The 21,616-nt window shown below is 42.1% G+C and overlaps 1 protein-coding gene across 2 annotated transcripts in view; it reads left to right on the forward strand.

Moving 5' to 3' along the window:
- LOC124555548 (MAM and LDL-receptor class A domain-containing protein 1-like) overlaps positions 1 to 21,616 on the forward strand; it is a 399,742-nt gene that overhangs the window by 111,160 nt on the left and 266,966 nt on the right. For both annotated transcript variants that reach the window (XM_047129504.1, XM_047129503.1), the window contains exons 4-6: positions 8,058 to 8,207; positions 12,613 to 12,736; positions 13,073 to 13,244. In XM_047129504.1, coding sequence (XP_046985460.1) covers positions 8,058 to 8,207; positions 12,613 to 12,736; positions 13,073 to 13,244 — 446 coding nt within the window. The remainder of the gene's footprint in view (positions 1 to 8,057; positions 8,208 to 12,612; positions 12,737 to 13,072; positions 13,245 to 21,616) is intronic.

The following is a 21,616-nucleotide window of genomic DNA, read 5'->3' on the forward strand; positions in this document are numbered from 1 at the left end:
ATAATTGGGAGCTCCAACGTTATGTGTGTTGTGGGGCCTCTTAGGGACATAGCTGCCAAGAAGAGTAAGAAAGCCAACGTGCACTCCTTGTGCATACCAGGTGGAGTCATTCCAGACTGGTACCGGTCCTTCCGGATGCCATGAAGAGCACAGGGTGCAGCCAACTTGAGGTGGTTGCTCACGTCGGTACCAATGATGTGCGTCACTTTGGATCGGAAGAATTATCTCTGGTTTCGTGCGGCTAACAGAAGAGGTAAAGGCTACCAGACTTGCTTGCGAGATGAAAGTAGAGCTGACCATTTGCAGCATAATCGACAGGACCGATTGCGGATCTCTGGTACAGAGCCGAGTGGAGGATCTGAATCAGAGGCTCAGACGGTTCTGCGACCGTGTAGGCTGCAGATCCCTCGACTTGCGCCATAGGATGGTTAGGTTTCGGGTTCTGGATCAGGAGTCCATTACACGCAGGAGGCGGCTACATGAGTAGCAGGGACTGTGTGTCGTGGATTGGGTGGTTCTTTAGGTTGGAGGGTCTCGGGAAAACACAAAAAGGGCTTCAGTCACAAAGGATGCATGTCGAACACGAGGACAAAGTAGATCTAGGAACCGTCGGTATAACAGTTGTAAATTGTCGTAGCTGTGTTGGGAAAGTACCAGAACTTCAAGCGCTAATAGAAAGCACTGATGCTCAAATCGTTATAGGCACTGAAAGCTGGCTAAAACGGGAAATAAGTTAAGCGAAGAACCTAACGGTGTTCGGAAAGAATAAGCTAAACACAGTTGGCGGTGGCGTGTTTGTTGCTGTTAGAAGCAGTTTATCTTGTCGCGGAACTGAAGTAGATAGTTCCTGTTAGTTAGTATGAGCAGAGGTCATTCTTGGCAACCGGAATAAAATAATAATTGAATTCTTTTAGCGACCTCCCAATTCAGCTGATACAATTGCTGAAAGAAAACTTGAGTTTGATTTCCAACTCGTACCCGACTCACACAGTTATAGTTGGTGGTGACTTTTATTTACCCTCGATATGATGGTGAAAATACATGTTTAATTCCGTAGAAACGCACAAAACATCATCCGAAATTGTCCCAAACGCATTCTCTGAAAATTGTTTTGAGCAGTTAGTTCAAGAGCCTACGCGAATAGCAAAAGGTTGTGAAAACACAGTTGACCTCTTAGCAACAAATAATCCTGATTTAATAACGAGCATCAAAACAGATACAGGGATTAGTGAACACAGGGTTGTCGTAGTGAGACTGAACATTGTAAACCCCGAATCCTCCATAAACGAAAACTATATCTATTCAAAAAAGAAGATAAAAATTTACTTCACATCTTCCTGAGAGACAATCTCCACTCCTTCTAAATTACCAAGGTAAGTGTAGACCAGATGTAGCATGAATTCAAAGAAATAGTATCGACAGCAAATGAGAGATTTATACCAAATAAACTAACAAACGACGGAAATGATCCCCTATGGTACACAAAACGGGTCAGAACACTGTTGCAGAAACAACGAAAACGACGTGCCAAATTTAAACAGACGCAAAATCTCCAACATTGGCGATCTTTTACAAAAGCTCGAAATTTAGCGCGGACTTCAATGCGAGATGCTTATAATAGTTTCCACAACGAAACTTTGTCTCGAAAACTAGCAGAAAATCCAAAGAGATTTTGGTCGTATGTGAAGTATGCTAGTGGCAAGACACAATCAGTGCCTTCTCTGCGCGATAACAATGGAGATACTATCGAAGACAGTGCTGCCATAGCAGAGTTACTAAACATAGCCTTCCGAAATAACTTCACGGAAGAAGACGAAGTAAGTATGATATACAGGACATAAAATCCCGTCTGAGACCTGCGATCATTTTTGTGTTAATAATTGGCAACTAATGCTGTACAATCGCAATAAAATCATGAGATGTGAACATCTCACGACTTTATTGCGATTGTACAGCATTGGTTGCCAATTATTACGAAGTAAATATTACAGAATTCGAATCAAGAGCAGCAGGCAACATGAGTAACATAGAAGTAGATAACCTCGGAGCAGTGAATCAACTTAAATCACTTAACAAATGAAAGTCTTCTGATCCAGACTATACCCCAATTAGGGTTCTTTCAGAGTATGCTGATGCAATTGCTCCATACCTGACAATCATATACAACCGTTCGCTCGACGAAAGATCCGTACCCAAAGACTGGAAACTTGCACATGTCACACCAATATTCAAGAAAGGTAGTAGGAGTAATTCACTAAATTACAGTCCCGTATCATTAACGTCGATATGCAGCAGGATTTTGGAACATATATTGTGTTCGATTATTATGAATTACCTCTAAGAAAACGGTCTATTGACACGCAGTTAACATGGATTTAGAAAACATCGTTCTTGAAAAACGTAACTAGCTGTTTACTCGCACGAACTGTGGAGTGCTATTGACAAGGGGTTTCAGATCGATTCCGTATTTCTGGATTTCCCATAGGCTTTTGACACTGTACCACACAAGCGGCTTATAGTGAAATTGCGTGCTTATGGAATATCGTCTCAGTTTTGTGACTGGACTCGTGATTTTCTATCAGAGAGGTCAGAGTTCGTAGTAATTGACCGAAAGGCATCGAGTAAAACGGAAGTGATTTCTGGCGTTCCCCAAGGTAGTGTTATAGGCCCTTTGCTGTTCCCTATCTATACAAACGATTTGGAAAACAATCTGAGCAGCTGTCTTAGGCTGTTTGCAGATGACGCTGTCGTTTATCGACCAATAAGTCATCAGAAGGTCAAAATAAATTGCAAAAATATTTGTAAAAGATATATGTATAATGCGAAAATTGGCAATTGACCCTAAGTAACTAGAAAAGTAAGGTGATGCACATGAGTGCTAAATGGAATCCGTTAAACTTCGGTTACAGGATAAATCAGTCAAATCTAAAGGCCGTAAATTCAGCTAAATACTTAGGAATTGCAATTACGAACAACTTAAATTGGAAGGAACACATAGAAAATGTTGTGGGGAAGGCTAACCAAAGACTGCTTTTTATTGGCAGGGCCCTTAGAATATGGAACAAATCTACTTACGAGACTGCCTACACTACGCTTGTCCGCCCTCTTTTAGAACACTGCTGCGCGCTGTGGGATCCTTACCAGATATGATTGATGGAGTACATCGAAAAAGTTCAAAGAAGAGCAGCATGTTTTGTATTATCGGGAAATAGGGAAGAAAGTGTCACTGCAATGATACAGGATTTGGGAAGGACATCATTTAAAAAATGGCTCTGAGCACTATGGGACTTAACATCTGAGGTCAGCAGTCCCCTAGAACTTAGAACTACTTAAACCTAACTAACCTAAGGATATCACACACATCCATACCCGAGGCAGGATTCGAACCTGCGACTGTAGAGGTCGCGCGTTTCCAGACTGATGTGCCTAGAACCGCTCGGCCACACCGAGCGGCCATCATTAAAACAAAGGCGTTTTTCGTTGCGGAGGAATCTTCTCACGAAATTCCAATCACCAACTTCCTCCTCCGAATGCGAAAATATTTTGTTGACGCCAACCTACATAGGGAGAAATGACCACCATTATAAAATAAAGGAAATCAGAGCTCGCACGGAAAGATATAGATGTTCGTTTTTTCAGCACGCTATACGAGATTGGAATAATTGAGAATTGTGAAGGGGGTTCCATGAACCCTCTGCCAATGATTTGCAGAGTATCAATGTTGATGTAGATGTAGACACAGGCAATCGTGATTCTCATTCCAAGCATATGATAGTATATTTACATTAGGCTACAAGAATATTAGTAAATCAAAATGTATTAAGGGGCTAAAAAGTTATGTATATGTTTATATAGTGGCACATCATTCGTTGTATATTTATGTTGGTGGGAAGCCGTCCGCGAATCGCTAAGTGCTGGAGCAAATTGGTTGTCGCGTGGTATAGCAGGGGGCTGCCGAAAACCATGCGTTCGATGTCCTCCTCCGCGCTACAAGCACATAGCGGCATCAGTCAGTTGCAGAGGTGCAGTCGGAACCGTCCGTCGTCAAAGCAGAGGCGGAACATGGTGAACAGGAACTTTCTGTGGTACAATGAAGCATCACGGACAGCCACTTATTGTTTCACGTGGTTCTCTGATCTGCCGCCGCACATGTTAGATAAGGTCTGAGTAAGAAACATGTTCGGAAGCTTTCGTCCCATGGTGACCGGAACTCGTAGTGAGGGTGTCGACAGTGTCATTGCCCCTGATACCATGATGCCCCTTTACCCACTGAATCGCGATTTTCTCGTTACGGTGCTGTACTTCTACGATAGGTCTATAATCTGCTACACGACGTTATTCTTGGTAATATTAAAACCATGATTCCGTATGAGCAGTCTGCGAGTTTGTCAGGATAATGATTTTATCTGCATCTAAGCCGTCAGCATGTTGCAGTTTCTCTACTATTACAGTGAACTACACTGTTAAGTATCGAGGCTTCCGGAAGGAGTTGAAATTGACCACTATGGCATGTCTGTTCGTCATGTTATTCGCTGCCGATGCCACCTGGAGTACGCCACTCACCTGTGTAGAGTAGCTGCCCATGTTCCCATCTACTACTTTTTTAGAATGCCTCCGTTAAATAAAACCCTCGCCAAGGATTTTCTGTGTGCAAAAGATGTAAAACTGATCAGCTTCATCGGCAGATTAGAGGAGTTAATGAAGATAAACACTATGAGCGATGCAATGGTAAGAAAATCCCTCAGAGCGTTGGAAGATGTCCAAACTATAATGTTCACAATGAAGCGTAAAGTGGGCGATTACTTGTCATCACTGAAGATATGGTACAGAAGGTTGATGAAAAAAAAAAAAAAAAAACAGACGCTTCATGATTTTTTTTCTTATCTAATGACTTCAAGGTGACCTGGACGTAATAATGTAGCATTTGTATCCCATACTTTCAGAGTACATAATTCTTGATCTATGAAACTTAAAACGTTGCGGTATTACGTCAACACCGATTTGCATTAGGTTAAACAGCATTAGAAGCTGTATTTATTTCTCAATGAAAGTTTAATTACTGCAACACTCTGTCTATGAAATGAATTTTGAAACTACGTTCAGTTTTCAGTACCATTATCTGGACACAATGCGTCTAATATCACTTAAACTGTGCCAGGCTTCTCTCAGATCTACCTTACAGTTTACTGATCGTCATTCTTAAAGAAAAAAATGGTGAGGTGAAATAAATTTTTGTTATTTTCTCAGATGTACTCCAGTATTTACTTAAGTTTTTATTTTCTGGAAGTTTAACACATTGTACAACATATACATCATACAGATGTTATTATAGTACGTTGTTGGAAACAATGGGTCGAAGACAGACATACAGGATTTGCTAATACGAATTAGCCATTAACAGGCAGTGCTCTCGCTGCCAGGCGTCCAGAGAGCCGTAGGACCCCTAATGAAGTGTCCCTCGTCCCGCAACACTACATACCAGACGCCTTCATGGCAAGGAATTACATTACGTCAACCATAACGTTGACTCTCGATAAGTCTTCCTCAATACGTTCAATCGATGTAATGGTGTCAAACCAGGACTAGATGGACAAAGGCAGTTACTTACTATGTGGTATTCAGTAATGAAAGTCTCAGTCTAGGGGTGGATGACCAGTTAATCTGTGTGCGGAGACAGTTTGGCCTTCGGAACATGACAACGCTTCGACTTTCTTAACACCATGCCGCAGTGCCGAGGGCCTAGTGCTTTTCATTTACCCCATCTTTCTTGGCCTCGCTCCTAGGAACAAAGTTCCAGAAAGACCACGACTCTCTGCACGCTTGTGCAATATCGAGGGACTAACTACAAACCACAGACGTCATTATGGAACCATTTCTTCCACTTGGTCTTTCCCTCAAAGTACAATATGTGGCATGAAATTGCTGTTGTTGTTTTTGAGGTGAACGGGCGCTCAACGGCGGCGTTATCAACTCCCTTACAAATATTAAAGGAAACGAATGTGCGTAAAAGGCCTGAAAACGTTGTCACAATCACACACTCAATCACTCAGTCCTACTCCACTCGCGATGAAGTTGCACGCGTATGAACACGTATACACGTGTATGAACTTCATAACACAGCGCCGCCGCGTAAAATTACCGAAATATGAGAGCAGCTTCTATCTGGAAGGTACATTTACGAAATAAAGAGAGAAACATTATTCGTTAACAACAGTAGGGATTGTCCGTTAAAACTGCAATTATGTTTCGTCATCTTTATCTTTTTTTCCCTTTATTGTTATTTCATGCCTCAGCTGAGGCGGGCCGGCAGCGGCCTACATACGCCGCTCTTCGGCCAAGAGATACAACATATAGACACGGAAGACAGAGAAAGCATAAAAAGCATGGTAAACATATAAGGAACACTGCACAATAAATTATAAGTCGTTTGACGGAGGGCACTGTACAAGAAGGGTGGCACTAGTTGAACAGACGAAGACATCCAGGTGGACTCGTGAACATAGTAGAAAACACTGATGAAAGCACTGTACACAAACGGAGAGACACTGACGCACGGAAACACTGGCGACGATCATCGGCGAAGCACTCACACTGACGAAGGAGGGTGGCGGGGGACTGCCTCCGGGTCAAAGGGAGAGGTAGGAGGGCGGGAAGGAGGGGGCTGGAGCCAGTGGGAGAAAGAAGGGAGAGCAGGAGGGAGGAGAGAGGGGAAGGTTTGGAAGCCCAGGGAGAGGGGTGGAAGCGGGAGATGTGAGAGAGAGGAAGGGGGAAAAAGGAAGGTGAGGAGGGAGAGAGGAAGCCCTGGGGGAAAAGGGGGGAATGGGAGGGGAGAGTCAGAGCTGGTAGGAGGGTAGATGGATGGGACAAGGGCATCATCAGGGAGGGGGAGTTGGCAGAAGCCATCTTGGGAAAGGGTATGGAGGGTGTGAAGATGGAGAGCAGGTGAGATGCAAGAATACAGACATGGCAGCAGGCTGGGATGGGCGAGGATGGGAGAGACAAGCGGGTGTGGGGGATCGAGCTTGCAGGAGGTGTAAAGGATCCGCATCCATTTGAGGAAATAAAAAGGTGCGGGAAGGGAATCAAGTCACATAGGATCCGCGTGGGGGATGGGAGACGGATGCGATAGGCAAGGCAGAGTGCGTGGCGTTCAAGGATTTGGAGGGACTTATAGTAGGCGGGAGGGGTGGAGATCCAGGCGGGATGGGCATAGCAGAGGATGGGGTGGATAAGGGATTTATAAGTCTGGAGGATAGTGGAAGGGTCCAGACCCCATGTGCGGCCAGAAAGGAGTTTGAGGAGGCGGAGTTGAGAATGTGCCTTGGCTTGGATTGTCCGGAAGTGGGGGGTCCAGGAAAGGCGATGGTCAAGGGTGACACCAAGGTACTTGAGGGTGGGGATAAGGTGAATAGGACGGCCATAGATGGTGACATAAAAATCAAGGAGGTGGAAGGAAGGGGTGGTTTTGCCTACAATGATTGCCTGGGTTTTGGAAGGATTGACCTTGAGCAGCCACTGGTTACACCAAGTGGTGAACAGGTCAAGATGGGATTGGAGAAGGTGCTGGGAGTGTTGCAGGGTGGAGTGAGGGCAAGGAAGGCAGTGTCATCAGCGTACTGGAGAAGGTGGATGGAGGATGAAGGCGGCGGCACTTCCGCCGTATATAGAAGGTAGAGAAGAGGGGAGAGGACGGAACCTCAGGGCACACCAGCGGAGGGATAGAAGGTGTAGGAATCCGTGTTATGGATGGTGATATAGGAAGGACAGTGGAAAAGAAAGGAGGCGATCAGACGAACGTAGTTAATAGGAAGTGCGAAGGTTTGGAGCTAGAAGAGGAGGCCAGAATGCCATACGTCATCTTTATCTTCACTATTAGTACTAAATGTAGGTAAATTTGGAAGTGTTATTCGGGAAGAGATTATTATTTTTTCTATTATTCTGTATAAGGATTTTTTTCAGTTATTGCCACTTTGTTGTATGTATTTTATAACTTCTCATACTTGTGTTTTTTATATTCCTTGGTGACTCAAAGCGACGTGTGTGACTTTTGATTTCAGAAATCTGCGATTTTGGAATGGACAACGATTTGTTATTCTGTGACTGGGCAAACCGCAACGGCAGTGCCACCCAGTGGTTCACAGGAGCAGGAACGCTTTCCAACTGGCTCGGTGGGCCGCCAACAGACGCCAGCACAGCTAGTGAAAAAGGTTGACGTTACTAATTTTTGTAATTTAAACGTTGTTTACAAATAGCTATTAGCTCAACATATGATTATGATTTATGTAGAAATAGTACAGTAGGAGAATATATCTCAAAATATGGTGAACATCAAATGATTCATAATCAAATAGATGCCTACTTTATAGAGCATATTTTTTATTGGACATCCGTCATATCTAGACAGTCCGTGAAAAATGATGGTGGGAGAGTGTAAGTGGAAATAAGCAAAAAAATGGATTTTATAGAAAACTGCTCCAATATTAACGCCGGTATCTGTAGAAAATTGTCTCACAGTTTCCAGTGTAAAATTATTAGCAGCAATAAAATCTAAGAATAGCATTTGTGCCAGACATTGTAATTATGTGCAAACAGTATCGAAAAAAATGAAATTTGAGAAACTGCGTGTCGTGCACCTCTCTCACTTTTGCCAGAAATTGATAATACTGTTCGGAGTCTGTATAATAACAGCAACAGTTCATTCTATCTTCGATTTTAGCTTCTTGCACAGACTTCAGTGGACAGCAGTGTACATACTCGCCGATGGGGAGTTTGATAGTCATTGTTACACATTCCTTGTTACTTGGATTGTTGTTACTGAAGCACTTATGCTAACTGAAATTGAAATTTTTTACTTGTGAGCTGAGTAATAATGCTATGTAAAAGCGCAAAATTTAACGGGAATAGCTATATTAAAAATAACTGGCAGGAATAAGTTTAGCGTGTGAATTAAACTGTACTACAAGCGCAAGGTTTGAACAATCACATTTTAAAAACTGCCACTAAAGCAACTACAAGGAGCATTATAAGGACTGTCAAAAATGTTGTTACTAACAAAAAATTTGTGAAAGAAAATGAACATGAAATCACTACAGATATTAGGGTGTTTGTGGATGTCACTTGGATGAAACAAAGACACACATTCCTGCGTAGCCTGTGATAAGTTCCAACAAATGGAAAAATGTTAGAGGATATGGTGATGTCTAAATATTGTCATTTATTATTATAAGAACGACGCTGTATGATGCAGAGGCAGACAGAAAACTGAAGGGAGCTCATTCGTGGCGCGGCACTGCTGTTACTGCCAAACCATACACAATAAAAGCAGCGCGCAAATACTGTCTGACAGGCACCCAAGAGTACTGCAATGGCCCCAAAAATCTGTAGAGGTAAATATATTCGAACATGTTGGCGTGTTTGTGTTTCGAGGATGCAGACTATTAGGAATGTGGTCGAGACAATGTTTGGAATGCTGGTTTTGTCGTGTGGTAAATCATTAGGCGACTTCAGCATGTTTATAGCTCATTCGTGTGCTCTGTCTCTCGAAGACTGGACAAAGTGCTTGGCAATGAGGGACGATTAACTTCGTATTAATAATAAAATATTTTGATCAGTTTTTTAATTGTCCAGAACAGTCCATAAGATGAAATTCTCAAATACTAATGGAACTCTAGAACGAGTTTTAACTATCAAAAAATTAAAGAAGGGCTTAAACCCCTTAAAGAACAATTAATGCACTGGAGAAGGCTATTTCAGCGGTCTCTATCAAAAACAAGAAAAGTTCAAATTTATCTTTGATGAAATGTGGTAAACAGAAAAAAAATCCCAGGAGAATGGAAGGTAGCCTTGATCCATCCACTGTCTATGAAAGGCAATAAACAAGACGTTAACAACTACAGAGGAGTTTCTTTGCTTTGCAGTTGAATATAAAAAATTTTCCAAGATTTTCCTAAACAGAGTAAAAACAACACTGGATAATCATTTAGGTGAATATCAAAATGGTTTCAGGAAGAGCAGACAATGTCCTGCACAAATATTTAATCTGAAGTCAGTCAATCGCTACATGTTACGGAATTCAAAAGGCATAAAAACACTGTCTGATGATTTCAGAAAGACCTTTGGCTCTCGCGGCAGAGAAACCATAGATAAACTAATCCGAGAACTTGATGAAAATCTGTATTAGAAGTTGTAATTAGTGAAAAACGTTAAGACACAGTATCTAAAATGAAATTTATGTAAGAAATTTCTCAGAAAGTCGAAATAAACACATGTGTGCGGCAACGCGATGACCTATCCCCACATCTATTTCATGGTGTTCTAGAGAAAATAGTGGGAATTAGAATTCAAAAACTGAATGAATATGAGATTTCACCAATACTATTGCGAAGAGGTAACAAAAAGGAAACTGTCTCACATTGGCAGATGACTTGCCATACAATGTGACATGTGCTGTGATGCAAATTAATGTATTAGAATAAATAGCCAGTACCACCAGCTTAAGAATTTCTGCAGAAGAAAGGCAATTCTTAACGAATATTACAGATGCAACGAAATTTCCGAATACAGATACTGGCCAAATCGAGACGGCTAAAAACTAAAATATTTCGGGAAGACAATCAAAGGAAATTGTTTGGAAGAAGCTGCTATAGAGAAAAAAATATGCAAAACGGGAAGAAAATATGTTATAATTACAGACCGTTACAAGAAAAAAGTCTGTTTAAAAAGCAAAAATAAGGCGTTACAATACAGTAGTGTGACGCCAGAATTTTCATATGCAAGCGAATGTTTAGCATTAAGCTATAATTTAGATAAATTCTAAATATTAGCAAGCCTAATCATTAGGTAAACGTTAGGCCTACGACAAACTATGGAAGTTTGAAAATTACGAAGAAATGACGAAATTTATCGAAACGCACAAAAAATATCAGACGTAACTAGAAAAAGAAGGCTGGTACGTTTTGGACATTTGTATCGAATGCAAGACAGTAGATTAACCAAAAAGATCTTCAAATATTTGTAGGGTAGGATAAGAAGTCAACAAAAAATTCTATCCACAAAGTAGCAACAGGATTTGTAAAACAAATAAAAATAAAAACTGAAGAAACCACTGACAGATAAGTGTTTAGGTGAAAAAGTATTGAATATGGAAGAATTCCAAGGTAGGAGTGTGGAGAAAATTAGTATGAAGTGATCAGAAGACAGGAAGAGAATGATGAGGGGGTATTGGAAGAAAAAGAAAGAACAACGAACAAGAAACTGACACTGGCACGCGGTAATTGGTGGGCACATCCAAGAATAAGAAACATATTTTACTTTAACTTCTGTCATTCTGTAATTATTCTTTGAAGTTTTTCGTTCTCAGAAGAACGTAGTGATTCCCACATAATTCGAGCCAGAATAGTTCTGAAAACTGGGGATTCGTGGTCTCATTTAAATAGAAAAATAAACAATTTATTATTCACCACTTATTTTTAATTTTTATTTTGGTTACAAAACGACGAGTTATTTAATCCCATCGAAAATACTATTCGCTAATTGTTTTTATGATTGTATTTCTATTTATCTTTCAACGATAAAACATTTCTCATTGGACTCTAAATTTTTACTGCATATTTAATCTACATCTACATTTATACTCCGCAAGACGCCCAACGGTGTGTGGCGGAGGGCAATTTACGTGCCATTGTCATTACCTCCCTTTCCTGTTCCAATCGCGTATGGTTCGCGCGAAGAACGACTGCCGGAAAGCCTCCGTGCGCGCTCGAATCTCTCTAATTTTACATTCGTGATCTCCATGGGAGGTATAAGTAGGAGGAAGCAATATATTTGATACCTCATCCAGAAACGCACCCTCTCGAAACCTGGACAGCAAGCTACACCGCGATGCAGAGCGCTTCTCTTGCAGAGTCTGCCACTTGAGTTTGCTAAACATCTTCATAACGCTACCACGCTTACCAAAACGAAACGCGCCGCTCTTCTTTGGATCACGCTGGATTACGCTGTTCATCGCAATGTAACCAACTGAACAATTCAAAAGTTTACTGAGCCAGGCTCCACAGTCAAAGACTTTTAAAACGCATAAGCCAAGCATTTTATTTCTGGATAAAAAGTCCAGCAACCAATGGCTTGAAGAATAATTTTGTCGGAATCCTTTAGTAATCGGCGCGAAACAAACAGATCTTTGATATATAATCCTTCGGTGATCTTAACGCGAATTTAGTGAATATAAAAATCAACAATTTTGTTGTTAATTTACGAAAACAGAGTTTTGGTTTTAACTACGCAGGTCTTTCTTTCAAAGTCTTATCGACAACTGAGGCATTACATTTGGAGCTCAACTGGAGAGGGAACTGGAGAAGGGATTTTCTGTAGTCCAAAAATCGTCCAACTTTTTCCGGAAGTGCTTGAGGAAAACCACAGGGGAAATGTGTGTGAGTGGATGGACGAAGATTTTCAGTTCACTTCTCCGAAACATGAGTACATTGCTTTATCCACTACTTCATCTCACTCCTTAAAATTTTATTGGGTGTTTAGCTCAACAACGGGGCGTTTTATATCATAATAAACAATCAGTAAATACAAAACCATTTAAGTTGTAACTTTTTGTTGACTCAGGTGGATATGTTTTCTTCGAGACGTCGGCCCTTGGACTTATGGCTGACATGAGAGGACAAAGCGCTTTTCTCGAGAGTCCTATAATGGGATCTACTGGCGCTGACGGAAAGTGTGTCTCGTTTAGGTGAGTTTCACTACTCGTTTTCATGTCTGAAAATCATGCAAATAAACCTGTGCTTGCCCAAATTATCAACCAGCAAGCGAATCGGTCGTGTTTTACAAGAGTGTATTGTCACAGAATATGTCTCTTCGTGCTAGACAGTTCCCTGTTTGTAGTAATGTTTATCGAATTCAGAGTTACATTCTTCATGCACTTGCAGACACACTATTGTAATTCATCATCCGCATACTCAGGAGCTAACGACAAGCGTACCGGTGTTGGCGCTTGCCCGAAGTAGGGAAAACATCAGCCTTTTTACTCTCTTTACGTCGACTAAAGACGAGTGATTAAACATTTCAGCTTCATCATCGACGGTCTGAGCGCAGCCGGGCTGCGAGTGCTCTTGCATCCGGTCAGCGAGGATGGCAGCCCAGATGGCTTCGACCGTATTCTGTGGAGTACCAAAGATCCCACTGGCAACAACACGTGGCAGGAGGCAGAAGTCCTCTTCACGTACAGCAAGGAGCAGCGGGTATGTTTAGCACAAACGGTACTTTTTATTTAACATTCGCTTTGGCAAGAAGTTTCACATCAGTGAGACATGTCAAACCAACACAATATTATGTAAGTAATCCCTTACCATTATAGTCATTACCATTGCAGCATACTGACCAGTAGATCGTGCATTAGATTTCTATCGATAGCCTTAGGTGTTAGTGAGGGAAGGTCATCTGGAATTGCGCCCATTCGAAAACCTGCTTCCAGCTTTAAGAAACAAACGGCTGACCGTAAGCTTAAAAGTTTGAAACACTACGTAAAAGTTCTGATGATGACCTTCAGGTGTCTTGCTGACAAAACTGAGTTTAATGTCGTGACATTGGATCACGATGACAATGGATAACAATAGACGATTCCATTCACGAGGAATAGAATTGGAGTAACCTGCTGCGTTGGTATGAGAGTGCTGTTGTTACTCTGGCTAAAATAATAGTTCTGTGTGTCACGTGACTGCCGTCTCCGTGGCTGAGTGGTCAGCTTAGTTGACTCTGCCATGCGGAGAGCCAAGCATCATTTTCCTGTACTACCAGATATTTTTTCTCGGTGGTAGGACTTGATCGAGATCTGCTCAGCTTCGTGATGTCAATGGAGAAGTTACATGGATCGGGAGTAGCGACTCAAAGGCCTGCAAAACCGACAACGGCGCGGACAGCTGGTGCTGACCCCATGCGACTCCATATCGGATCCAAATGACGCCATTAGCTGAGAATGACTGCGGTCTGTCGGTCCCGCTTGGTCCCTCTGAGGCTAGAATGGCGGAGCTTAATGGTTAGTGTCACGTGATGAGGTTGTTGTCAGACACCGCCCTGATTGTCGAACGGAAGAGAAAAGGGTGAGCAAGACGCGCAGTATCAGTTCATTTAATTGTCGTCACAATGTTCGAGTGAGACGCATTAGACACTCCATCTGGGAGGATTTTTGATTTTTTGCAGACATATTGTTTATAGACAATGCATCAAGACAGTGAATCTGTTGTGATGTCTGCTTGATGTTACGGAGAAATTTGTGAGTTCCTCTTTTTGTGTCAGAATTATTTAGTCCATTTTATCATGGATATGAAATGCAATATTTTCCTTCTATCTTTGTTTGGGTCTCAGTTTCCTCTATTCTATGCAGTTGCATTTCGTTGCGTTTCTTTAATTGATATAAGACATGTATTTTCCTGATTCCCTGCTCCAACGGTCATACTCTTATTATGGCTAGCAAATTCATCCGTTGGAGTCACGAAGAGGGTGCCTGTTAACTTCAGTAGCACACCCCGTTACGTTCTTTTGACTGTCATAGCAATCTTTAAAAGATTTCATCTAGGGGCCCACGCGCTCGTACCGTACCCCAAAAAACGCGCTAATACTGATTGATGATACACTATGTTTGCAAACATGTATACATATACTCGTATATCGGCGATCACGGAGCCTGAAGTTCATGTGCCAATCTTACGATGTTCCTCCATAGATGGGGATCTTGTGCACTTTTGGATCCAGTTCTCATGGATACCGAACTGCTGAAGGTCCTTCTGCAATTCATCCTCCCATTGCTTCCTTGGTCTTCCAATTGAACGAGTTCCATCAGGCTTTCCCACAAGGACAGCTTTAGCCCGCACGTTTCTGGCCCCCTGTCTATGTGCCCTACCAGAATTATTCTCCGCTCTCATTTTCTGCACGATATTCTGTTGTTTCATCAGGTCGCACAGTTTGAGGTTCTTGCTCCGTCTCCATGTGTTCTCTTCGTGGATTGGTTCGAAGATCTTTCTCATGTTTTTCCTTTCGAAGATCAGGAGGTACTCTTCTCCTTCTTTTGTGGTGATTAACGTTTACGTCCCATCTAACAACAACAGTACCATCACTGAATATAGGCTTTAAATTTGGTCTTAACTGACAGATTTTTTATGACAATACCTGCTTCAGACTGAAATTGACAATACGTTGATTAATTTCTTGTTTTAGCTGTTGAACAAGATGCCCAAGTACTTAAATTTTTCCACTCTGGTTATATTCCATATTCCTGCCTGTAATGGGGCATTATTAGGAGCTTCTCTGGATACTTCTATCACTTCAGTCTTCTCCATATTAATCCTCATTCCAATCTTACTGACATTCTACCCGGAGTCCTCTACGGTTTCTGCCAACTCTTCCTCTTACACCGCTATGTCTTCTGTGTCGTCTGCATATCCCAATAGCTGTGTTCTTCCATTTAGCTTCACCACTTTATATTCTCTTCGCATCTCCCGAATTACTTTCTCCAGTACCAAATTGAAAATCAATGGTGAAATGAAATGATCGTATGGCATTTATTGGCAGGGGTATCACCTTCGTGAAATGGCATCACCTTGTTCACGCCTGTTCTTATGATTCCTTGGATAGCTCCCTCTGGTATACCACCTGGGCTTTTGTTTCTGCTGTATGCACCTTCACCAAGTTAACTTCCTTGGTATGCCAAGGATATCGATATTGTCTATTTGCAACACTGACTATGTTTTTTGATTATCTTTTATTCGTTTGCTTCGATACGTGAGTTTATGGCACTTTTCATTGCTCCATATAACCGCTTTCATCTATTCACAGCTGACCCGCGTATCAACTATATATAGTATGTCAAAAATTAAATATTGACACGATCATTGATCTATACTAGCTTAATTTTGTATACGATATCAAGATACTAATTTTTGAGCTCCAAATTGTGTATCTCTGCAGATAATCCAAACACTGTACGTAGCGAACGACACATGAGATAGCAGTCGACATGCATCCAACTCCGGATCTCTAACGTGCAAATGAAGTGCGGGAATACCATAGTTGTGAGCTTGCGTAAACAGTCCACTGATATCCAATGCGAATTCCAAGTACACTGACAGGGCGGTTGTCAGGAGACAGTTATGGCGCGAACTACTAAGCGTCATAAACAGCAACAATCTGGTTCGATCATCACGGTGCCTGGATATTTTGTGGAACTGGTTCCGACTCTTTCACACATCTGCGATCGTACCGGCGTGCAGAACGACCACCATCGCCACGAGTCGTTTAGTACAGTATTTATGCCGGCAACAGAACCCATATCGACATCATTGTGTGGCAGGGATACAAGAAATAATAATTCCATGACCAAGTTTCACTTGTGACACCACATGACTAATTAGATTATAACCATTTCGGTGAGAATTCCAAAATATCATTATTTCCTGACAGCCCTTAAATAGAGATTTGCACCTGGATGAATCTGTGCAGTTTCCAGCCCTGACGCCGGCCGCGGTGGTCTCGCGGTTAAGGCGCTTCTACATCTACATCTATACTCCGCGAGCCACCTTACGGTGTGTGGCGGAGGGTACTTATTGTACCACTATCTGATCCCCCCTTCCCTGTTCCATTCACGAATTGTGCGTGGGAAGAACGACTGCTTGTAAGTCTCCGTATTTGCTCTAATTTCTCGGATCTTTTCGTTGTGATCATTACGCGAGATATATGTGGGCGGTAGTAATATGTTGCCCATCTCTTCCCGGAATGTGCTCTCTCGTAATTTCGATAATAAACCTCTCCGTATTGCGTAACGCCTTTCTTGAAGTGTCCGCCACTGGAGCTTGTTCAGCATCTCCGTAACGCTCTCGCGCTGACTAAATGTCCCCATGACGAATCGCGCTGCTTTTCGCTGGATCATGCCTATCTCTTCTATTAATCCAACCTGGTAAGGGTCCCATACTGATGAGCAATACTCAAGAATCGGACGAACAAGCGTTTTGTAAGCTACTTCTTTCGTCGATGAGTCACATTTTCTTAGAATTCTTCCTATGAATCTCAACCTGGCGCCTGCTTTTCCCACTATTTGTTTTATGTGATCATTCCACTTCAGATCGCTCCGGATAGTAACTCCTAAGTATTTTACGGTCGTTACCGCTTCCAATGATTTACCACCTATGGCATAATCGTACTGGAATGGATTTCTGCCCCTATGTATGCGCATTATATTACATTTATCTACGTTTAGGGAAAGCTGCCAGCTGTCGCACCATGCATTAATCCTCTGCAGGTCCTCCTGGAGTACGTACGAGTCTTCTGATGTTGCTACTTTCTTGTAGACAACCGTGTCATCTGCAAATAGCCTCACAGAGCTACCGATGTTGTCAACTAAGTCATTTATGTATATTGTAAACAATAAAGGTCCTATCACGCTTCCCTGCGGTACTCCCGAAATTACCTCTACATCTGCAGATTTTGAACCGTTAAGAATGACATGTTGTGTTCTTTCTTCTAGGAAATCCTGAATCCAATCACAAACCTGGTCCGATATTCCGTAAGCTCGTATTTTTTTCACTAAACGTAAGTGCGGAACCGTATCAAATGCCTTCCTGAAGTCCAGGAATACGGCATCAATCTGCTCGCCAGTGTCTACGGCACTGTGAATTTCTTGGGCAAATAGGGCGAGCTGAGTTTCACATGATCTCTGTTTGCGGAATCCATGTTGGTTATGATGAAGGAGATTTGTATTATCTAAGAACGTCATAATACGAGAACACAAAACATGTTCCATTATTCTACAACAGATTGACGTAAGCGAAATAGGCCTATAATTATTTGCATCTGATTTATGACCCTTCTTGAAAATGGGAACGACCTGCGCTTTCTTCCAGTCGCTAGGTACTTTACGTTCTTCCAGCGATCTACGATAAGTTGCTGATAGAAAGGGGGCAAGTTCTTTAGCATAATCACTGTAGAATCTTAAGGGTATCTCGTCTGGTCCGGATGCTTTTCCGCTACTAAGTGATAGCAGTTGTTTTTCAATTCCGATATCGTTTATTTCAATATTTTCCATTTTGGCGTCCGTGCGACGGCTGAAGTCAGGGACCGTGTTACGATTTTCCGCAGTGAAACAGTTTCGGAACACTGAATTCAGTCCGGAACCGCGGGACTGCTACGGTCGCAGGTTCGAATCCTGCCTCGGGCATGGATGTGTGTGATGTCCTTAGGTTAGTTAGGTTTAAGTAGTTCTAAGTTCTAGGGGACTGATGACCACAGATGTTAAGTCCCATAGTGCTCAGAGCCAGCCCTGACGTTGCTAAAAAAAAATGGCTCTGAGCACTATGGGACTTAACATCTGAGGTCACCAGTCCCCTAGAACTTAGAACTACTTAAACCTAACTAGCCTAAGGACATCACACACATCCATGCCCGAGGCAGGATTCGAACCTGCGACCGTAGCGGTCGCGCGGTTCCAGACTGAAGCGCCTAGAACCGCTCGGCCCTACCGGCCGGCTGACGTTGCTATTTTTTCACTTTTCACTTTTCTGTGTTTTCCGCTTTTTAAAGTCTTCTACAACTCTCTCATTACTTCTCAGGTCATGAGTTTAATTCCAATTTGGGACATTGTAAAATTTTCGTATCACATGTGCCCCAGATCGCGAGTTAGGTACGTCTTCAAGCACTGAATGTACAAGCAATTACATGATGCAGGGCTTTTAGTTCTGTAGGTACAATATTGCACAGATTTTGCAGTACTATAGGTACATTAGTACCATCATCCCTCCACTTCAGCCGGCCGAAGTGGCCGTGCGGTTAAAGGCGCTGCAGTCTGGAACCGCAAGAACGCTACGGCCGCAGGTTCGAATCCTGCCTCGGGCATGGATGTTTGCGATGTCCTTAGGTTAGTTAGGTTTAACTAGTTCTAAGTTCTAGGGGACTAATGACCTCAGCAGTTGAGTCCCATAGTGCTCAGAGCCATTTGAGCCTCCACTTCATAAAATTTCCTCAATAACATCTCACCATATGAACTACAGTTCCCACTTTTCTTTTCCAATTAGTCTAAAGAGTGTTATCTTGGCTTCGGATTCAAGGTAACATTTTTGTGAAGCTAAGAACAAAAAAATTAGAATAATAATCCTTTCTGTATCCAATCAGCAGTAATTGTTCAGTTTCATTTACGTCTAATCTTAAAACGTACTTGTACCATTGCAAGTGTAGACACTACAAAAGGAATTTAACCACCCCTTCTGTAGTCATATACGGCATATAGCCTCTTTCTTTTGTTAACTCATGTCTTCACTCTTGTCCAGAGTATCTCTTCTTTAGCCACTAAAGAAGGGTAGCGCATATACAGGGTGGTCAGAAACATTCTGAAAAGCTCATAAGGGTGTTTCAGGACAGGTTGCGCTGATAATTAATAGTTAAGAAAAAAATTCGATAATCTACGCAATTTCCGAGGTAAGTAGCATTGAAGTTAGCCCATCATATCGCTGAGCGCACAATTTCAAGTGGCGCGCCAGAGACGCCGTCGCCAAATGTTTTCTTGGTCTGGCTCGCTAAAACCGAACAAGAATGAGATACAAAAATTGGACACAAGGCGATAGTAGGAATCGAATCCGAGCGAAAGTCTCGTGCGCTATCATCTACGCTATGCGAAAAAGTGCTAATTGTATCTGGCAGACCGCTTGAATTTGCCGATCAGATTTTTCTCTCCTTCATTCCCTCCCCAACAGGTGACCAAACTAACATCGCCATATTTCGTTTACTATCTTTGCGCTAAAAATGGCCAGATTCATTGGCTTCCATTTTTTTGTCAAAGTTACATGTTGCGAATGAACTTCTTTGCGATATTCAAGTCAATGTAACTGCTCAACCATAGACGCTCGTTGAATTTAACTACGTGGTGATGTCTAACCGGTTATATTCCCATATCAAGACACCATTGAAGATTTTGATAGTGAAGTACATACTTTATTTTCTCCCTCAGCGTCGTGAACAGCATGGGAAGGGAATGTTGGCGGAACTAGGTGCCCTTGGCATAAGGACAAATCTTTGTGGTCGTCGTGGCAACTATTGAATACTCAAGCCTTCATGCAAGATATTCTCTACATCAGAGACGTGTGGAACACTTAAGAAGTCTACACAGTCGATTTCCTAACAGGTCAGCCATTGGACTCTCCAGTAAGCAGAAAATGCTGTATGAAAAACTCGTATAAATTGTTAACATCCACGTGCAGGTGACATAACTAAAATCGAGTTCCACGCTTTAAAAAAAATAGAAAAAAGATCGCACAACGATATGACCTTGGACCATATTGTGTGTTGGCTGGTACACAGTCCAGAATTGCTCAGATACATCTGCAACAACGTACACATCTGTCTCTATATATAGCCTTCGATTTTGAGGTCAGTTACGACATCGCCTTTTAGTTTACTACGGAACGCAGAAATATCGAATAGCACAGTTTCAAGAGTTTCTTCTTAGGATCCATGTATTTGTGTCGAAAAACATATTTGCGTTTAAGTTTCAGAAATTTTATACATCATCGGAATGCACAGCCACAGAAAATTCATGTCCCCTAACTTCATGTCCCAACTAGTTATCAAGCGTTGTGCTTCGTGGTGAATCGTCGATTGACTTCAGTATGCGTCACTTTATATAGCGGGAGGGGACGTGGGATAAAAGGAAGGAAGCAACACACAAATTTCCGTTGATTAAAGTTCGTTTGTCATTATTGTTCAGCACCCAATTTAATATATCGTTTACGTTATCAATAGCACACATGAAATAAATGTTTTTTTTTTTGTTTTTTTGTTTTTTTTTTTTTTTTTTTTGCTTGTGATATCTTTCATACTCTTCTTGAGAAGGCATACCCATGAACCATGCACCTTGCAGAGATGGGATGACTTGCATATCTCAGTGATGCAGATAGCTGTACCATAAGTGCAGCCACAATGGAGAAGTATTCGTGGAGCGGCCGTACTAACGCATGGTTCCTGAACAGACCGTTTCAGTAGTTTCAGGGGCAGCATACTGAATGGTTAACTAATGTGGCCTTGTAACATTAGCAAAATGGCCTTGCTTGTTGGTACTGCAAACGGCTGAAAGCAAACGGAAACTACAACCGTTATTTTTTTTTTCACGAGAGAATGAAGCTCTACTGTATGGTTTAATGATCATATCATCTTTTTGAGTAAGATATTCCCCATTCGGATCTCTAGGTGGGGGCTACTGTGTAGGATATCGTCATCACAACAAACAAAATTGGCATTCTGACAAATGGTGAGGGTTTTGGACACAAAAGCAACTGAGTGTTCCACCTCATAAACCACGTGGGCCAGGACTACCCCCATCGCATAGTCTCATACCTCTTCTGTGAGGATAAGAAGTTTTGTAGGGTCACATGCTGTGAGGCATAAGGAGCAAAGAAGAACCTGTTTTAACTGTCTGAAAGCTTTGTCACACACTGGAATCCATTGCCAGTGGACGTTTTTCCACAATAGGCGATGAAGTGGTTTGGCAGTGGTATCGACATAGAGAATACTCTTTCAGTTGTAATTTAATTGTCCCAACATTGATTTCAGCTGGCTGGTATTCGTAGGAGCTGGAAGT

Source organism: Schistocerca americana, chromosome X (assembly GCF_021461395.2).
Source record: "Schistocerca americana isolate TAMUIC-IGC-003095 chromosome X, iqSchAmer2.1, whole genome shotgun sequence".
Lineage (NCBI taxonomy): Eukaryota > Metazoa > Arthropoda > Insecta > Orthoptera > Acrididae > Schistocerca > Schistocerca americana.